Source organism: Mizuhopecten yessoensis, unplaced genomic scaffold (assembly GCF_002113885.1).
Source record: "Mizuhopecten yessoensis strain PY_sf001 unplaced genomic scaffold, ASM211388v2 scaffold7701, whole genome shotgun sequence".
NCBI classification, from domain to species: domain Eukaryota; kingdom Metazoa; phylum Mollusca; class Bivalvia; order Pectinida; family Pectinidae; genus Mizuhopecten; species Mizuhopecten yessoensis.
The window spans coordinates 35,085-55,545 of NW_018407179.1; the positions used below are offsets into that span (position 1 = coordinate 35,085).

General features: G+C 33.5%; 1 protein-coding gene across 1 annotated transcript in view; it reads left to right on the forward strand.

Annotated features, from left to right (window-relative positions):
• The window catches only part of LOC110454158 (multiple epidermal growth factor-like domains protein 10), a 32,267-nt gene extending 11,850 nt beyond the window's left edge, over positions 1-20,417 (forward strand). Inside the window, exons 3-24 of the mRNA XM_021503533.1 lie at positions 1,957-2,172; positions 5,312-5,566; positions 6,035-6,133; positions 6,544-6,639; positions 7,886-7,981; positions 8,314-8,409; positions 9,780-9,875; positions 10,548-10,640; positions 11,930-12,025; positions 12,756-12,851; positions 13,459-13,545; positions 13,885-14,043; positions 14,233-14,344; positions 14,445-14,563; positions 15,028-15,203; positions 15,444-15,531; positions 15,723-15,799; positions 16,141-16,177; positions 16,416-16,513; positions 16,696-16,824; positions 16,955-17,100; positions 20,267-20,417. Of these exons, the coding sequence (XP_021359208.1) occupies positions 1,957-2,172; positions 5,312-5,566; positions 6,035-6,133; positions 6,544-6,639; positions 7,886-7,981; positions 8,314-8,409; positions 9,780-9,875; positions 10,548-10,640; positions 11,930-12,025; positions 12,756-12,851; positions 13,459-13,545; positions 13,885-14,043; positions 14,233-14,344; positions 14,445-14,563; positions 15,028-15,203; positions 15,444-15,531; positions 15,723-15,799; positions 16,141-16,177; positions 16,416-16,513; positions 16,696-16,824; positions 16,955-17,100; positions 20,267-20,417 (2,618 nt within the window). The remainder of the gene's footprint in view (positions 1-1,956; positions 2,173-5,311; positions 5,567-6,034; positions 6,134-6,543; positions 6,640-7,885; positions 7,982-8,313; positions 8,410-9,779; positions 9,876-10,547; positions 10,641-11,929; positions 12,026-12,755; positions 12,852-13,458; positions 13,546-13,884; positions 14,044-14,232; positions 14,345-14,444; positions 14,564-15,027; positions 15,204-15,443; positions 15,532-15,722; positions 15,800-16,140; positions 16,178-16,415; positions 16,514-16,695; positions 16,825-16,954; positions 17,101-20,266) is intronic.
• Positions 20,418-20,461: the final 44 nt, after the last annotated feature.

Sequence of the window (20,461 nt, forward strand, 5' to 3'; positions counted from 1 at the left end):
GGTCAGAAGCTTGCTGGGATCAAGGGCTTCCAAGTTCATTCAAATGAATTATCTGAACCTGAATAAAGGTCACTGGGGTCAAATATGTTTAAAATCTTAAAACGACTTCTTCTGAATATTCACAAGGCCCAGAATGATGACATTCGGCCATAAGAATGCTTGGATGAAGGCCTACCAAGTTAGTTCAAATGAATGAACTGGACCTGTATTCAAGAGCACAGGGGTCAAATATGTTTAAGATCTTAAAACGACTTCTTCTTAACATCCATTAGGCCAAGAATGTTGATGTCTGGTAATTAACATATTACGATGTAGGGCTACTAATTTTGTGAAAATGAATGACCTTGACCTTTCGTTAAGGTCATTCGGGTCAAATATGTTTTAAGTGTTTAAACAACTTCGTCTGAATAACCAAAAGTCCAGGATGATGATATTTACCCCGTAACATGCTGGGATGAAGTGCTACCAAATTTGTTCAAATTAATGGCATTGACGTTTATTCAAAGTCACAGAGGTCAAATGTGTTCAAAATCTCTTAACGACTTCTTCTGAGTAACCAGAAGGACCAGGATGATAATATTTAGCCAGTGGCATGCTAGGATGATGGGCTTCCGGGTTTGTTAAAATGAATGACCTTGACTCATAGTTATGGTCACATGAGTCCAATTTGTTTAAAATCTTCAATGACTTCTGCTGAATAACCATCAGGCCTAGAATACTGATATCTAGCTAGTAGCTTGCTTGGATGAACGCCTACCACATTTGTTAACATGAATAACCTTGACCTCTAGTTAAGGTCACAGGAGCCAAATTTATTTTAAAATCTTTAAACGACCACTTCTGAATAACCTGAAGCATAGAATGCTGATATTTGGGAAGAAACATGTCTGAATAAAGGTTTATCAAGTCATTTGAATGACTTTGACCCACTTTCAAAGTCAAATTTGGTCAAATATGTATAAATGTGTAATGACCTTATCTCAAAAAACAAAAAGTCTATGGTGTTGTTATTTGGCAAGTTACATGTAGCATGCGCATAGTCGCTTTTATGATAAAGGGCTATTCATTTTGTTCCGTTTGATGAGCCTGTTTGACTTTCAATATCACAGGGGTAAAACGTTTTAAAATCTTTTAACATGTTCTTTTGAATAAATACTGATATTTTACATGTAGCTTTATTTTAGATCACTGTTAAGGTTACAAGTGTGAGATTAACACCAGATGGGCCTTTTGTTATCTCTTATCGTTATTCATTTATTTTGTTATTGTGCGATTTGTTTTTGTTGGGGCATTGTCTGTGACTTCTTTAAGGCGATTTTCTTATGTAGACGAAATTGTCGGTACATATTCAATGCATTTTTCTCACTGGTTTATTAACTAACTTACACTATTGTAACAATTATAATTCATAACCACTACAAGAACATTTACTTTTATCATGTTACGTTCATATTATCCCACATTTCTAACCGTTGACCTCTGTTTGATACCTAGTCTAGTGGAAGCGACCAAGTCTGCCATTTTGATGGGGTATATATGCACTAACATCATCATATTTCATAAGTAATAACTGTTTTTGTTCGTTTATGGCTGTTTTTAAATTATATCAATTAGCTGCATATGCATTGTATCATTTATTTTAAAACTGAGAAGAAATCTTGATAATTATTATTAGCTGTTTCAAATAAAAGTCAAACATAAGTAAAAAAGGAAATCATCACTATAATAACAAAGTCCTGGTTCCTTTTTCTAGCTATTTTGTTGGCCTATTTGATACTTCTTTTATCCTTTATTGATATCAGTTCTCCATTATTTCTGCTCATCATTTCTGTCTTTTAATACTTTATTTTACCATCAACACATTTAAACACGGATGACCTTGCAATGCTGAGAATAGTGACAATGATTAATACTTTAGATCAGTAATACATACAATAATAATTCATTATTTTACAGTAAACACCAGTCGTAAGCCAAATGTCAAAATCACCACTCAAAGTTCAAACCACAGTGCTGCATACCTTAGTGGTAAGGCAGTAGATGGCTGTAGAACACAAAAATTCGACAAAGACAAATGTTGCTCACATACGCATCCAGATGAAACGGAGGCATGGTGGCAAGTATATCTAGAGGGACTGATCGTTATGGAATACGTCAAAATATACTACAGAGGTGAGTTATAAAATATTTTGATATTGTTTTCAACAAGAAAACACACTTCTGCTTTTTAAGGTTTTACGTGTTATTCGTGAGCTTTAGACGGTACTGCGTTGTCTGACTGCATGTCTTGAAAGTCTTATGTAACTCCACCCCATCCCACCCGTCTTCATATGGCACTGGTTATTGCGAAGTCGTGGATCCCAGAGTTGAGATTATTGACATTCAAAAACGATCTTTACATAATTAAGTTTATAAAGACTTTTATTTTTAGCTATAAATGGCTAAACGGCCCGTTAGGCCTACCCCGACAATGGTATAAACAACACAGGCTAGCTTGACATCATTTAACATAATAACACAGAAAGCAAAAGGCAATGCATATACAATGACGTATAACGTATACAATAAGCATGTCAGGTTGAATATGTTGTTTGTAATGCTTTCTATCAAGTTGACATTCTGACTAATGAATCGTCTCCACACCAGAGGTTTTCAAAATACGTTTCATATATAACCTGATTGGAAACATTACCGATAGAAAGATATTTTTTATCTAGATAAAAAAGACCTAGTTAATAATAAGGGCAAAACGGGAAGTGTTGTAAAGTAGGGCGTCCGAAAGTGAGTTGGAACTGAAATAAAAGTGTTACGCTACCGAACGTAGAAATATATGCTGCAGAAGTTTTATCCCAAAAAGAGAAAACAAATGAAAATCCCTTATTCCTCATTATGTTTCTGCATCGGTCGCCTGTTATAGAACTGTTATAAAATAGTCCGGTAAATACCTAGGAGCAAACGTAACTTGGTATCTAGTGCACTTCGTAGTGATAACAGGTAAAATTCAAGCTAAAGATGTGTAACTAATTTAAGCTTGTTAATTCCAAGTTGCCTTCTTATAGGAAAATGAAGAAAAAGTATGAGCTAGTCACATTTTGATTACTTTGTATACACGTCAGGAACATGGACATGTATATGCTGATAGTTGAATAAGGAAATACATCCCCTAACCACCACCCCCTCCCCTGGGTCTACTGTGTTCCCCACACCAACGTAGCAGGTATACAGCTGGCCTGGTGATACAGTAATAAATTGCCACTTGTAAAAATATTTCATGGTTGCAGGGCGCGGGAACCTGTAGATAAAGTTATATATATATGTAAAACATTGAAATAAGTTGATCGATTTATACTAATGAAAAATCAAATAAATTCAGTTCCACAGTGAGCCTCAAATTGTAATCATACAGTTACAACTTTACTTCAGTGGCATATTTAACGATGGTTGCCAGGGTTATGTAATCAGCCCTTGACACATATTTATATTTTCAATATGCTATATACCTGAGACTATATAACAATGACCACCCACTGACCATTCACCTGTGGTCACATGGGATTTTGCTGGGCTGAACCTAATCTTAACACCTTGAGAAAAGGCAATTTATCCTGTCAATTAATCCAGTCAATTGTCTGTTCAGTAGATATACACAGGTAAATCAGTACTTTGTTACAGGTAAGATAATGTGGCTGTCCCTTTGTGTGGAAATAACAGCCTCAGGTACAATTCAATTTTAAAATAGTGACTGGTTTACAAACTGAGCGTTACATAAATAGTCAACACTAAATGATAACACACTCCAGCATCAACTAATGGGTCACTGAACCATGATATAGCCTTTTGTACCTGTACGTTCAGTAGTCTATAATAAATACAGGGCACACATGTTAAAATTAAAGAACTAGAAGGTCTACTAGGAATTTAAATTAAAAAAAAAAAAAAAAAAAAATCAGGAAGGATTACAAGAAGATGAAATCAGTAAAGCAATGTTAGTACTTTTTTGAAAACACACTCAAATCTGTTCTTTAAAAAAATGATCCAAGGACTTGGAGCAGCTATCATTTATAGTTAATTAATCATGTTTTAAAAGATAATTACATATATATACTACTATGGTATTCTTTATGCATAAATCATCTACTCTTTGGTTAGGTGATCTGACAATACTATTAGGTGTTTATTTTGATTGGATAATACAAGTTTGATTTTTGTAGACATTTTTAAGTTTATTCTTATATCTTTTTTTATTGTGAACATGTTGTTAAACATTTTTTCTTACTAGAAACACAGACTTAGAGATCATCTAATTCCGTACTAGAAAAATTCCCATTTCCTTGTATCAATATTAGAGAGAGAGAGAGAATTTATACCGCTGGTGTGTAAACGGTTCTCCCTCTCCCCTCCCCCATATATACGTTCTACTCATATTTTTCCCTTGGGTTCTGATCAGGAGGTAAATGGAATTTGACATTATACCCTATACCATGTGTAATACACACACCTCCGGGCATTTCAACCCTAGTTTTTCCTGTGCTAGCTATAGGGATCAGACATGTTAAATTTACCTGTAGAAATGTCAATTTGGATACCTACATATTCTTAAATTGTTTCTGAATAAATGTTTTGTTGGAATTCAGATCTGCATTCCTGTAACTACAGTTAATTGTTACCCAATATGAATGAGATAATACATATATTCATAGTATTGGTTCTTATTCACAGTACATGTAGTTACCTACATAAGCTTTACTTTTTTTCCCAAAATAATCATACAAAAAAACAAAGATTAATGTAGACGAATCACTGTTATAACTATAAAGAAACTTCAATGGTGATTACGTCTTTAAGAAAAAGTATTATAAACTTTGAACCAATACATGTACCATGGATCGAAGTCTGCATGTTGTAATATTTCAATAGGGTATCACGCTCTATAGTCATTATGTTTTTTTTATAACAGGATAGTGCTTAAATAATTTTAAGTATATGAATATGTAACATCTAATCTTTTATATATTTATCTATTTATAGAGCAGGCAGGAGGGGAGAAAATCGTTGTATGTATAAACTGATCCAAAGGCCAGATATAAAATAAAAAGAAAAGTAACTTGTGAACTATAGTTAACTCCAGTGCACATCAATGCGAACTCATTTATGTGAACTCCAGTTTACTTCAGTGTTAACTCCAGTGCACAAGCTAGTGAACTGGAGTTCACGTTTCTTGTTAACTCCAGTGCACTACGCTACCAAGTTAAGTTTGCTCCCAACTGTATGAGCATAAGCTCTAGCGGAAAATCTTGTTTATCAAATTTAGATGAAAATCAAGATTATCTGCAACGACAACGATTTGGTGGCTATCAAATACACCAGTCGAACACGTCTGATTGGCGGAACGGTTCCCTTTGCCATAAAGACACAACATCAACGTCGGCTGCGTTGTCATTGACTCCAAAGATCCCATGTACAGGTAGCGCCCAGTACCTGACGATATACAGCGACAGACGGTCAGGAGGTATATCGTGGTACTCTGATAACGCTATTCTGGAGCTTTGTGAGGTAGAAGTGTACGGTACGTAACGGACATATTTAATCTTAAAAAAATGTATTCACACTAGTAGAGAATATTGAGGGATAATGAAACTTTCAAAAGTTGTATTTTAGACATAAATGAATATTCATGAATCCCTATCTGAGAAAAATGGTTAACCATAACAACATCTTAAAGTATCTGTTCATTTTTTTTATTTATTTTTTGTTCAGTTACAGGATAAGTGTCTTCCATTTCAATAATCATCTTTGGCATTTGTTAAGTTGTGTATGTCTACAAATCAGTGAATGATGTTGCAATAAAAAAGTTAGTATACATTTTTTTGCATCATAATAACGTTTTGGAATTTGTAACATATACAGAAATGTGTACATCCAAGGTATTTGACCAATGGTAGAACAATAAAATTTGGTTAATTATATAGTTTATTATTTCTCAAAATGATAACAGATGGGCTTATGTCCGAACTCGTATGCTAATATATTTCAGGTTGTCCGCTTGGGAAATATGGTGATGGTAATTGTGATTCAGATTGTGATGTGGGATGTGCCAAAAGTCTGTGTGATCCAGTGACCGGAGGATGTGCATGTAATTACATATATCTTAAGATATTAATACTGGAAAAAAAATACAACATGCCATTTGCCTGTTGAACGAGAGAAAACAAATCAGTTTATCATTATTTTTTTCTATTCATGAGAACCGTTGTGATAAACCTCAATTTAAGTATAAACAAAGAGTGAAGGTCGTCATCATACCTTGATTCAACATACTGTGCATTGTCTTTGCTTTGACGTCGTATAGGCGTTCGGTGCAGTGATATGTCTTATCATGCTAACAATAAAACATCATGCTCATTATAACATTTTCTTTTTCAAGTAATCAACGTATGATAAGCAGTCTTCAATATACATTTCCACGTATTATATAAAATATCCGTACAGAATTTTAAAATCATTTTCGAATTCTGACTTGTTCTTTGTGATTTTCCATGAAAGCGTGTACTTCCGGGTATTATGGAAGCCGTTGTAATCAGACTTGTCCGTTCAACTGTAAAGACAACCGATGTATGCAAAGCAATGGAGAGTGTGAAGGTATGTATCACTGAAAAGTATGAAAAACAACGTGTAGACAATTTTTTATTTAAGGATTAGTTAGGAAATTATATAACTTTATAAAAACTTTACAACATGGTTGTTAAATACCAGGTCCGATTATGATTTGGTGATGGTATATATCTCGATCATCAAAATGAAAATGAATTACATCATATTGAGGTGACATTGCGTTGGAAAAAATGAGGATTCTTAACTTATATTATATTGTTTATATTGCAATAAAGAAAAAAAACATTTAGCTGTTTAAGAGAGTATATAAGATATATAACACTGTCGCTGATACCAGATTATTGTTAATGCTTAAATTAAAGCATGCATGGACAAAAAAATCATTATAAGAAGCCCATTTATTAACTACAGTCAATCAAAGCTTATTTAGACACGCTTCATCTATATGTACACTGCATACGTATATGTGCATTATGCTCTAAAACTCTATGGATGTTTGAGAAAACTATGTCTAGGATATGCAAAGACTATGGAAACGGCTAACCTGCATAGGTAGAGAGAAAAAGTGACATGATTTATCCAAATGCATGTCGTAAGATGCGTCTAATGTGGAGCCCTTTCCATGATCCATGGCTGCTTTGAGCGCAATTCATGGATATTTAAAGGTTTACAAACGTAATGTTTACATACATATTAATCAGATGATTGGTTATAATTATTTCCTATCTTTCATATAAGTTTGCATGCAATACTAATGTTTTACTTCCATACAATATTACCAAGCTTTAGGACAATAACTGCAATAAGATTAATCAGTTTGGAAATCTGTGATATCAAACTCTTATTTTGTCGAGTGACATAAAAATATACATTTTCTCTCTCATCGTTGTACATGTACATAATACAAATATCTCACTCAGTAATAGCTTAACAACTGTTTACGTTGGTCTCCAAACGTTGCGACACGTTTAAAACGTGTATTGTTTGTGTAAAAGTAGTTGGTATCAAATAGGACGATTATAGAAGATGTGAAAAAATAGCAAGAAAGTAACTGTTCCTATGATCTGCTTTGCTTCCCATAACGCTGTCCGTATCCGCTCTGCATCCCTGTACACATCTTACTATACCCCTGCCTGCCTCCCCACACCAAAACAAGTGTATACACTCAAGCTTGGGTAAAATCTTAACAATATTTTCGTGATCAATATATCGCAGATGGAAACAATTGAAATTAAAAACAGAAGTTTAGCTTCACATATTTTTGTACTTTCAGCTTGCTTCAACGGCTTCTTTGGGGTGAAGTGTGATCGGTTATGTTTCTCTAATTGTGAAAACAACACATGCACACAAAATGAAGGAAAATGTACAGGTATGGTGACTTTGTTATTGAAAGTTGAGCAGAAAAATTGTTTGATGTAATTGTAAGACATTTCTACAAATCGAATCAGATGTATTTATATTTTCGTTTTGTATGCTCAAAGTAATGAATTTGAATTTTTGATACACATTTCATATGCTTGACTTGACTTCTAAATGTACTTGAAGATAGATACGATACAATTGTATTTGTATATGAAGAGAGACTTTTGTAAAATCGTATTTATGTTATATTCAAGCCTGCGTTTCTTTTTTTTGGTAAAGTAAAGTGAACGACGTATGTATTAAGTCTCAAATGACTGCTGGTGCTCTGTTTTATGTAAGCATGCAAACCTGGATATTATGGTGATTTCTGCAACACAAGCTGCCCGTCCAATTGTAAAGGGGATACATGTAATCAGACGAGTGGGTTATGTACAGGTAAGGTGATATGTGAGATTATTGACGAAGTAACAGAAGTACAATCATATAGTTATAATGCTAGGGTCAACGCCATTGGAGATTTAACATTAGCATCGACCCCCGCTTGGAATTTTGAAACAAGATAAATACATTAAGGTATGGATATATGAAGCTTAAATCAGGAACAGTTACATAGTTTCAGAATGAAGTTTATGACAAACGTGACCTCATTGACTTACACATGAGTGGGTATTCAAGGTACGGTAAAACAAGTCCTCCTAAAGCATTTAAATGACATAATTGATATAAAATTAAATCATTATCGTGTGCAACATATTCAAACTGTTATTTTGATACCGAATATTACACGATGGCAAGAACGAATTCCTCTATTTATTGATGTTAAAGCAGAAAAGTATTTGAAATTTTATTACGAATTAAAAACATATCCATTTCTGACACGTTCATTTACATAGTTCTAAAACGAGTCTATTTACCATACTTTGCTTAAAAGTTAGCTACCAATAAAATCTGTCAGCATTAGGAATCCAAAAATTTGATAACCGGTAAATTTGTCAAATAACACGTTTGATTAAAAAAAAACAAAAAAACATAGCTTTTTTCCTCTTTTCCTTTTCCTTTTTGTTCTTCGTAACCAAAGGTCCATGTGTCTGGACATTTAGCAAGTATGTTGTTCATGTGAATGGAATTCAGTTTTGTAAACGTTGATGGAGTTGTCTTTCGTTCAAGGTCACTAAAGTCAAATGTATGGAGATAAAGTTGTTTTATGGGGAGTCAGACAAGAAATCCCTACATTGCTTCATTTCCTTAGAGTTGACGATATACAATATTATAATATTCCTTCATATTCTGTTAAATGAACGGGCAATACACAAAATAAAACTAGAACTTTTAATGTAAGCCAACGACTAACAAATACCTCTGCTACTAAATAAAATAGAACTGTAAGCTAACGACTAAATAAGGCGTTTGATTCGATATACTTTAGTTTAAATCATCATTGATATGGAATTCATATTTTCTTTTTACATTTTGTGTTAATTAAAATTCTTGTCATGAAATAAATATAATGCATTCTTTGTGGGAACACAAATTCGTTCTGGTTTTAAAATGATATCACTTCGGAGGTATTTGTTGCTGATATATATTTATCAACTTAATGATGCCATGTTACATAACATTATTTTATTATAACTTGGATAGATTCGGTTCACAATAAACAAATTTTAAAATGTACATGTATCGAGCACCATTGAATGCAATCACATTTCCAGTGACAATTAAAGACCTAAAACGAAGAAAATGAAAATATAGCTTCTTACCTTTGTTTTGGATTCTTACTTGTTCTTTATGATTTTCCATGAAAGCGTGTACTCCCGGGTATTATGGCAGCAATTGCAATCAGTCTTGCCTGTTCAACTGTAAAGGCAACCAATGTATGCAAATCAATGGAGAGTGTGAAGGTATGCATCAGTGGAAAGTATGAAAAATATGTATATAAATGTGTTACATGTATATAAGGATTAGTTAGAAAGCATTTATTTTTCATATATTGTATTTGTCATGTTAACATAGACAATAAAGAACAATTGTGCATACAAATAACTTCACGTTACTGTTAAAGATCCGATATTGATTTGTTTATAATGTCTACTAAATGAAAATTAAAAAGATGTTCAAATTATATTAATGGTGTATAATTTGCAGCCCTACAACCGAGGGAAAAACATATATAGCTGAAACCTGCACAGCTATTACCTTATGCCGTTTTTGTTAGAATTAACATTATCTTTGCCAATCAAGATAGGTACTTTAGAACATGATAACATATGTAGAAAGACAGCAGAATAATAGTATGACATAAAAACAAATGCCGGTAGAAGTACGCAAACAATGTAACAGCATAATTTGATGATTGTATATTTATCGATCATCAAAATGAAAAAAAAAAATGAATAACATCAAATTGAGAAAGTATTACGTTAAAAAACAAGAGGATACTTATTATGTATATGTTTGACATGCATACAATACATGGTTGTTCTATATATGATATGTTCGTTTTGTATATTGATATGTTGTTGAAATGTCAATATGGAACTAAATAAAGTTGATTTTCCTTTTGCATTGGCCAGACTGTGAGGATGGATTCTTCGGATCGTCCTGTGATGTCTGCTCTGTTGGTTGTACCAATCATGTCTGTGACAAAGTATCCGGAAACTGTAGTCGTAAGTATTTAAAAAGAACACCTGATCTACGCACTGATGACTAATATTTCAATATATCTCATAATCTATTTTCCTAAGTTAAAACGGATGCTTCAATTGTCAATAAAATCCTATTGTCAGTATATGGTTGTTTATTTTTGTATTGGTGAATTTAAATTGCAATAGAGAAAATCGTTAAAGAGTTAAAAGCCCACTCATTAATTACAGTCCATCAAAGCGTATTTAGACATCCTCTATACCATCAAAACTTCCAACTTTCAGTTAATATGGAAAAATAATCTATCAGAATAATAGGGTTAAGTTGCCGCTGTCTTGCTGCTTTGTGAATGGGTATTATATAAATGAATTAAAGTTGAAAATACCTTCCATTACTACTTAAATTTCAAAACCATATGATAGTGGAAATAGACGTACTCGCATGTTAAGCTCTGTTTCTTTCAGCCATTGTTAGGGATGACTATCTAACTTTGAATCATAAAATGCTTTGTTAGTATTATATTTAGGGGAGGGTAGATTAAAATATCCTAAAATCGAACTGGTTTAAAAAAATTAAACCGATGTTTTTCAATAACTCTCTTTAATATGTTATTACCATTTTTGAATAGAAATGTAGTTTGAAATCATTCATCAGGAATTTGCTGGTTTAACGTTTCTTCAATTTGTACACTGCATATATGTGCGTAATACTCTAAAACTCCATACATCATTGAGATAAGTATACCTACAACATATATATAGATTATGGAAACGGCTAACCTGAATATATACGGGGAAAAACGTGACATGATTTATCCAAATGCCTCTCGTAGATGCGTCTAATGTGGAGCCCTTTCGGTGATGCATGATTGCTTTTAGCGCAATTCATGGATATTTAAAGGTTTTGAACGTAAATGTTGTGCTTAAATTTAACAGATGATTGTTATAATTCTTTTTTGATCTTTCACATAAATTTGCATTCCGTACTAGCGTTTTATCTTTCATAAACTATTACCAAGTTATAGGACAATAGCAAGAAAATATGTATTTCTATAACCCACTTTGCTTCCAATTACCCTGTTCTACTCCGCTCTGCATCCTTATTCACACCTGCCAATTTCCCCACCCCTAGGTATTCCTATCATGACAAGAGATACAAATGTACTTGTAAACTCGTATTTATGTTTTATTCAAACCTGAGTTTTCTTGAAATTCTTGTTTGAATATATACCTAACCTATCATTTTTTGTAGTGTAAAGTGAACAATGTATGTATTAAGTCTCAAATGACTGCTGATGTTATTTTTATTTAAGCATGCAGACCTGGCTATTATGGTGATACCTGCAACACAAGCTGCCCGTCCAATTGTAAAGGGGATAAATGTAATCAAACCAGTGGGTTATGTACAGGTATAGTGACATGATAGGTCATTGACAGAATTCAAATTATAAAATTATAGTTTTCCTATTTGATAGTTTGAAACGTGAAATGGCTGGTTACACATAAAAAAAACATTAATTATAAATATAAGGATATCTATCCTTTATTGCATTGACTACTGTAACATCTAGGTTTTGCTGCATTACCGGTAAGTATACGTTTTAAGTGTGTATGTATAACAATACAATTGGGACAATGGTGATCATACATGGTGTAAACTCATAACGAAACGTTTTTAACGAAAGCAATCACCGATATCTCAAAAGCATTGTTAGTCCTTTAATCCCGAATTTTGTTTAACAAGATAAATTATTTTTGAGACGGCTGTAATGTGTTCAGAAAGATATCATTATGATCTTGCGTATAGATATTCTCAGTTCATTTATCGTTGATACGTGACTGCATGAGATAATGTTTTGTAGCGTGTTGAATATTACATTTTTGGCATAGTAAAACAGACAGAGTAAGTAATTTTGGGGTATAGCAAAACTATATCGCAGTTAGAAACTTGATTTCATACGTGAAGAGGATACTTTAAATGTACATTATTAACACACAAATTCCATAAATCAAATAATAAAAAGACGTATTTTATTACACAGCCTACAGCAAGGCAAATATAATTGCCATGATACAAATCTTATGTAAACATTACTGCAAGTAGACGACAATACATGTATTTGTTTAATTGTGTTTTAGAATGTGCACCCGATATTTATGGCATTGACTGTAAGCAGATTTGTCCGGCAAACTGTCGAGACTCGCTATGTGCCAGAAGTAGCGGGGATTGTTCAGGTACAATGATGCTTGCAAACAGAGTCAGTTTTTCTATTTGCCGATCATTTCATGTTTTGGTAATAGATAAGGGTACGTTAAGTTCGTTGTATGTGTTAACAGTCTCATGTTCCGATCGGTTATGAAACATGGTCGCTGTGGCCTATAATTGTTTGACATATACATGTGTTGAGGCCAAGGAGACGTGAATTATCCTTCTCTTTTTATTTTGCCAAGCATTATTATGTTAGTGCATTATGGCATTGGAAAGTCCATCTTATGTATCATTTGTGACAACAGGGTTTGTTTAGGGGACGACTTCTATTATGGTCCCCATTACAATTCAAACTTGTTTAATGTATCTACTCAAAACATTTCTGTTTAATCTAAAGGCATAACAATCTTAATAACAAATTGATATTGATATTCAAAATTGGATTGTACGGGGCAACTTTTAATATTAATTGTTTTGATCAATGATCGGATATTCAGTCAATCGGGCTGAAATAATGAGGGTTAGTAAACTTAATTTACATTAGAACATAATAACGTTACCCCATTTGAGTTGGCATTAGGTGTAATGCACAAAAGGAGTCGTTTGTGTAAATATGAACTATTTGTATTGTAGCATGTGAACCTGGTTTCTTTGGACTAAATTGTAATATGTCATGTTCTGGTCATTGTGAATGCCAACAGAACAACGGAACGTGCATAGGTACAGTTTACATATCATTAACATTTTGTCAAAGTATGGCTTAGCTATTAATCATGCATAGAAAAGATAGTTTGTGTAAGATTCAAATTACGTACTATCATTGTAAAAAGACAATGAATCATGTGCATATTGCTTCATTTCCTTATCGTCAATTATAATCAAAATGTTTCACCTGAAAGATCTTCATCATTTAATATTTCATTTCTACTTCAATAGATTATTTCTAAAAGCTTCACACATCTTATTTTAATCCATTCTAATAAAGATGTTTTTATAATAACATGTGATACCCGAATTCATTTCTGTTTGCAATTACACTACTTCAATTTGTGTTATTAGCTTGTACGAATGGATATTTTGGACTCAACTGTGAAGAGAAATGTGGGCAGTGCAGTGCTGTTTCATGCAGAAGGTCTGACGGACAATGCTTATGTAGCGACATGACACACGGGACATGCGGGTGTAAAAATAGATGGGAAGGAGAGAAGTGCACTACAAGTATTTTGATTTTATGTTGTTTCCTTTTTTATTTATAAAACAAATAACTGATGATATTTCACTCAGTTTATGTAGATTTTATTTAAAAAAACATAATATGAAAATGACGAAACCATAATGGAATCTGTCAAATATATTACATATCAATTGAACGAGAAGGAGTTATCAGCACAATTGTGTTCATTTCAGAAAAGTTGATGTCAGTCTCAGACGACCAAACAGGAACGTACGCTGGGGCTGGTGTTGGAGCAGTGGTTGTGATTGTTCTTGTTGTTATAGCAACTGTCATCGTCCTTAGAAGGTATGCACTCACGTTAATTGTATTGTGAAACTTGGCAGATGATGTTTTAATATTGTTTGATTATTAACATTTCGAATTTGTTTCATGCCTGTATCTTTAGGAAGCGATTACCAAAACACAAACAAGAAAATCACCTTGAAGGCAGAGGCAAGGCGTTTGGAAATGTAGAGTCATTACCAATCCCGTTTGAAACGTCAGACACGCAAACAAATAGTGGAGGTAAATGTTGTACATATAGGTTACCACTTAGTAATGTCATAATTAGGTATTGTGTTATTTGCATCACTTTTTCTTTATGTAAATGTGGAGGATAACATTTGACTGGGTCAAATAGTATTTTAGTATTGCAGCATTAGCAATACATTTTGACTTTTGATTATAAGTCACAGTCGTATTCCATATATCAGCGTATTCCTGTATACAGCGTCTGCAGGATACAACACAGATATATTTTGTTGTAGCTACGGAAGAGAGGACTATTAGCGTCATACTGGCGTGTTTGATTTACACTTTCATGTTTAATACCAGAAGCGGAAAGATGTGTATTATACGTAAAATAAATATTGATAATAAAAATAAACGGGTACATATACATATGTACGTAAGATACTTGTTTATATTTGATAAAAAAAACTTTTCGAAAGTATCCAGTTTTTCTTTAATACATATGCTTGATATTAAAGATACTACAAGTGAAGACAGACAGGTTTACGTGAACGTACACGACATTGACCCACAAACTGATGATGACGTCGTGTATAACAACGTTGACGTCACTGGTGTCCCTATTCATGAACTACGGTCTATCATCGATAGCAAGATGGAAAATAAAGCGGCAGCATTTCAAGACGAATTTCAGGTTTGAATGCATGTGTACATCATTCATTGATGATATATAAAACAACAATGTCGAGCAGCACTAATACATGTAGCAAATCATTACATAAGGAAGGAATTAGACGTATCTTTAGATGTTCTTGAGGTTGATTCTTCAATACCGTGAAAACACACTATTTCTACTGGTATTAAGCAAAAAGACATTCCTTGATTTTGTTCCTACATATGATGATATTTTACTTAATAAATACATTGCTTTTAGACGTTTCCATGGGGAGCAGTATATCCGCACGAGGCTGGCAAAAAGACATCAAACACACCAAAGAACAGATTCAAGACAACCTTCCCGTGTAAGAAATTGTCTATTTCTGTACCACAGCAATACTCTTTACAATAACAGAGTTATTATCTTAATCAGTTTAACTACATAAACATAACAAGAAATATATGACGATTTACTGTATAAAGAACACTTAATGAATTCACACATATTTTGTTTATCACACATCTGTTTACATGTTAGTATATAACTATATTGCAGATGACCATTCCAGAATCGTACTAGATGCAAAAGGCAAGGATGTCGATACAAGCTACATCAACGCAAATTATATCGATGTAAGTATGTCGGTCGCGAAATCGAGCTGTCTTATATTGATTGTAGCATACATATAAAAGCAATTCTGGTAGTTTTGTTAAGATTATTGTTGTTTTCGTTTGTTATGTGTTCGACACCATGCTATTGACAACTATAAGATAACCAATATGGTTACAAGTGACAAATTCATCTACACAGGATATACAAATAAACGTAACATTTAACTTGAATTACGACATTTTTTTTCCAAAATAAAAAAAAACAAACATTTAATTTGTCATTTACTATATTTACACAGTGTATAATAAGTTGTACCCATGTAATATTAATAACAATAATATATTATATTGATCTATTACAGGGAATTGGAAACGAAAAAGCGTACATTGCCAGTCAAGGTATTATACCATACGTTTGAAAGCATTTTTTATGTTATTAAAACCTTCCAACAAAAAAATGTTTAAACTACAATATATAGCGACAAACCGAACACAAATAAATCAAAAGCCTCTTCTGATCAAAGGGGGACAATCCGTTATGTATAGTATTAGCTTTATTAATGCATTGCCATTATGTAACTGTTTGTCCAATAATAATTGTAATTTCGTTCCAATTTATACATACTGCTGTACAAAGGCCCGAAGAAAAACACTCTGGACGACTTTTGGAGGATGGTGTGGCAGGTGAATTCTGGGAAGATTGTTATGTTGACAAACCTTCAAGAGGGTCGCAATGTATGTATTTGGTTATGCTAGTGTATATTATGTTTTTCTAGTATACTAGATAATGCCCGAAAAGTAAAAGTAAATAAAAGAAAAAGAAACAGATGAGAATGGTTTGTGAATATTTTTTTTTCTCCTGCTTGTAAGTACAATTTTGTATATCCATTTCAAACTCGCTTTGGTTATTTCTACAGGTAAAATGTCACAAATACTGGCCTGATGAAGGAGAATCACTTGCTACACAGACATTTGAGCTCAAACTTGACAGAGAGATGACCTATGCCTTCTATGTCATCCGTGATATTTCAATGGTCCATAAAAAGGTATTGATTTCACTTTAAATCATTATGTAACCAACTTGAAATTTTATTGTTTATTCTTCATATTGCAAGTGATAAGCATTAGTGAGCTGATCATTACTGTCTCTAATGCACCCGATGATCCTCACTGTAGACAAAAGAAGAGCGTATGGTCCATCAGTTTCATTTTACTAAATGGCCTGACCATGGAACTCCGGACTCGTTGGAGCTCGTCCTCTTCGACCGCCGTGTGACGTCATACAAAACACAACTGACGGGAGAGATGATTGTACACTGCAGGTACCAATCTTAGTTTCATTGTGTCGCTTATAAAGTCCACAAGCCCTTTGCCCTATTTAGATGGTGCAACAGGGAAACTGCATATTTATGTTAATATGACAACACAGAAAGTGATGACGTTATGAAACATTATGACGTAAAATCCCTACTTTTGCATATCAAACATCTCTCAAAACATTGTTCTATTCGTCTTTCAAAATTTGACATTTATTATGGACATTCCGATTATCATTTCAAGCTCGTGAATATCAAAATGTAAGCACCGTAGCAAGGAAAATGGTCCTGTGATTATAACTTCATAGGAATGGAAAGTTAAAATAGTAAAATGTCTAACGTATACTCAATATCTTATAAATGTAGTAGCAAGCCTTCGGCAGCATCATGTCTAGATTAAACATCAAGGTAAGCGACTGATGTAGTCGGATCGGTAACGTTCCTGTTTTTAAATTCATGATGTCAATATTTTCTATAAATAAACCTCGTATGAAAGAATAAATAAGTCAGTCAACGGTGGTGCTCAGTCTGTCCCAATGGCTACGCCAACAGCACTTCGATAAAACTCTCCATCAAACGTAAAGATTGGTATACATACGCCTGAAAAGCTACGATTTATTGATCAAAATTTGTAATATTTTTAAGTAGTACTGTTGAACATGTCTCCCTTTTTAGGTCACCTGAGCTTTGCTCAAGTGACCTAATATGATTGTTTTCGTCCATCGTTACCCGTCGTTCGTACATTTTTTTACAGTTTGATGATTTCTGCTCGATAAACAGTGGACTACAAAACGGTGAAATTGGGACTCCTATCCTATCCATAGGTGCCAAAGCAGGGCCCCAAAGGAAAAAAATAACAAATATTTCAAAACTCTTCTTCTCCATACCCAGATGTTCTAGTCTATTTATCTGCATGGATGAAACAATAATTCGGGATTTTATTTAAATTATAAATTTCAGTACCCCCGGAACAACTGTTCCCTGTTGGGGAGGGGGTGGAGTCTACTATGGTGTATTTAGGGAAATAACATTTTTGGGTATATGTTGTCAATTTTCCGTAGGAAGTTATTCCTACTTGATGAAAATCATTTCTTAGAGCAAGACAGTATTAGATTATAAAATTGGAATTCCTGTCCCAATCCCAGGGGCCAGATCCGTCAGATTCAGAGATAGTACAGATTATTTCTCTGCATGAATGGGAAGTTCATCAGGGATTTTAATTAGATTGTAAATTGCATTAACCCCGGCCCATCAGTTCTCCATTGGGGAGGGGTAAAAGTGTACTACAGTTTATAAAGGGAAATCCCATTTTAGGATATATTTTGTCCATTTTCAGCAGGAAATCATTCAAACCTGGTTGGAATGATTATGATGCCAGATGGTAATTAGATGGTATGAGAAAATAAGATCCTGCCCGATGCCCAGGGGCTTGAGTGATTGTGCCATAATGGGGGGAAATGGTTAAAGGTTAAAAAAAAATACTTCTTCATCAGACTCGGATGTTTTACAAACACATACTCTTCTTGGATAGAAAGGTCCTCAGGTGCATTAGCTAAATTGTAAATTGCATCACTCCTGGTCAACCATTCTCACTTTGGGAAAGAGTAAGTTTACTATAGTTTATATAGGTACCCGGTAAACAACATGTTTAGGGTACAAGATGGCTACTAGACGGTATAAAAAATTCTGGCCTTGCCACAGGAGATGGAGGGGTGAACCAAAAAGGGGGAAATCTTTCATATTTAAACTATTTCTGCACTCAGATGTACAAGAATCAAGTTTTTTTTATGGATGGAAATGCCCTTATTAGTGCATTATATAAATTGTTAGTTTTATTACCCTTTGCTCATTTGTTCTCATTGGCTTATATAGGGAACTAACTCTTCTGACTACATATCTTGTCCCTTCTCAGCAGGAATTAAGTCTGGTTGGAATAGTTATAAAGAAACTGAAATCAAATAGTATCAGAAAGTAAGATCCATACCTATCCCAGGGATTGTCCAAAAAGGAAAAATAGGCTTAAAAAACAATAAATATTTTTTTTTTCACTGAAGCAAAATAATTTATTTAAATAGTTTTTAAAATTGTTATCCTTTGGTTATATGACCATTGTATTTCACTTCGTTTACATGTGGATTTCCACATTACATCTCAACAATGAAATTGAGCTACTACTACCTATATAATTATATATCAGGTGACCGCTAAGGTCATTGGCTTCTTGTTTAAGCAGTATATGCAATAGTGTTTACAGGAATTAATTTAATTATGCTATTTTAACGATATTGATTCAAACTAATCTCATGCAGAGCATCGAGTGTGGCTCGAACGGCTGGGTCAAGAAATACAAATTTACGTTGGGTTTCCAGTTTGGATTTCAAGCCGCTATATTGTCTAGAATGATAGACCTAACATCACCCAACTGAAATGTGTGTGTATTATCCAGAGTGTTCTGGTTTTATATCTTGCATGGTACCATTTTCCAACGAATATGAATAAAATGAGGACCTTGGAATTCTTAAAACATGTATGTGTCTGTATATACTTTGCAGCCTCATCAAAATACTAGCAGTTTTATATTATGTAGATTGCCAGTTTACTACATGTTGGTGTATACAAGGGACATACTGAAGTTATTCGAAGATAATCTAAATACAAGTGTTGCTTATAGTTAAATATAGTGGTAACAATAGGTTTAGAAGAATTTTAAGTAATAATCGGGGCTCTTACTTTTCTTATGCTCAGAGGTTAGTTACGACAGACTTGTGGTGTATATTTAATAATGTCATGGTATCTCAGGCCTTGTTTACAAAACGCAATTTCATATATTTTTAAAACGTTCAGTTACCGGAGGTTTTGAATTTACCGCTAGCAGCATTGGTTATTTTTTTCTATAAACAAAATCAGTCATATTCAAGTAGCAGGTCTCATCGGTTTTTTGAGACGTCTCTAATTAAAATAAAAAAGTTAAAAAAGTTAAAAAAAACATATTATTACAGTTTTTTTAAAATATATTTTGATACGATATTATGACAGTGATCCCTTCAATGTCCCTATTAATTCCTTCATCAACTAGTTTAGACATTTTATAGATGTTAATCTCGCAACGCTGATAGACAATTTGGCTGGAAATCCAACGAAGAGGAATGCACCCTATAACTTAATTTTACAGTGCTGGCATTGGAAGGACTGGTACTTTTATCGGTTTAAACGAATTGCTTATTCATGGCAAGAACACAGGAAAAATTGACATTCCCAGATACATCGGAACGATGAGGAATGGCAGAATGAACATGATCCAGACTTATGTACGTAGTGCCTGAACGATTTACAAATCTGCATGATACAACGTATAACTTCTACTCTA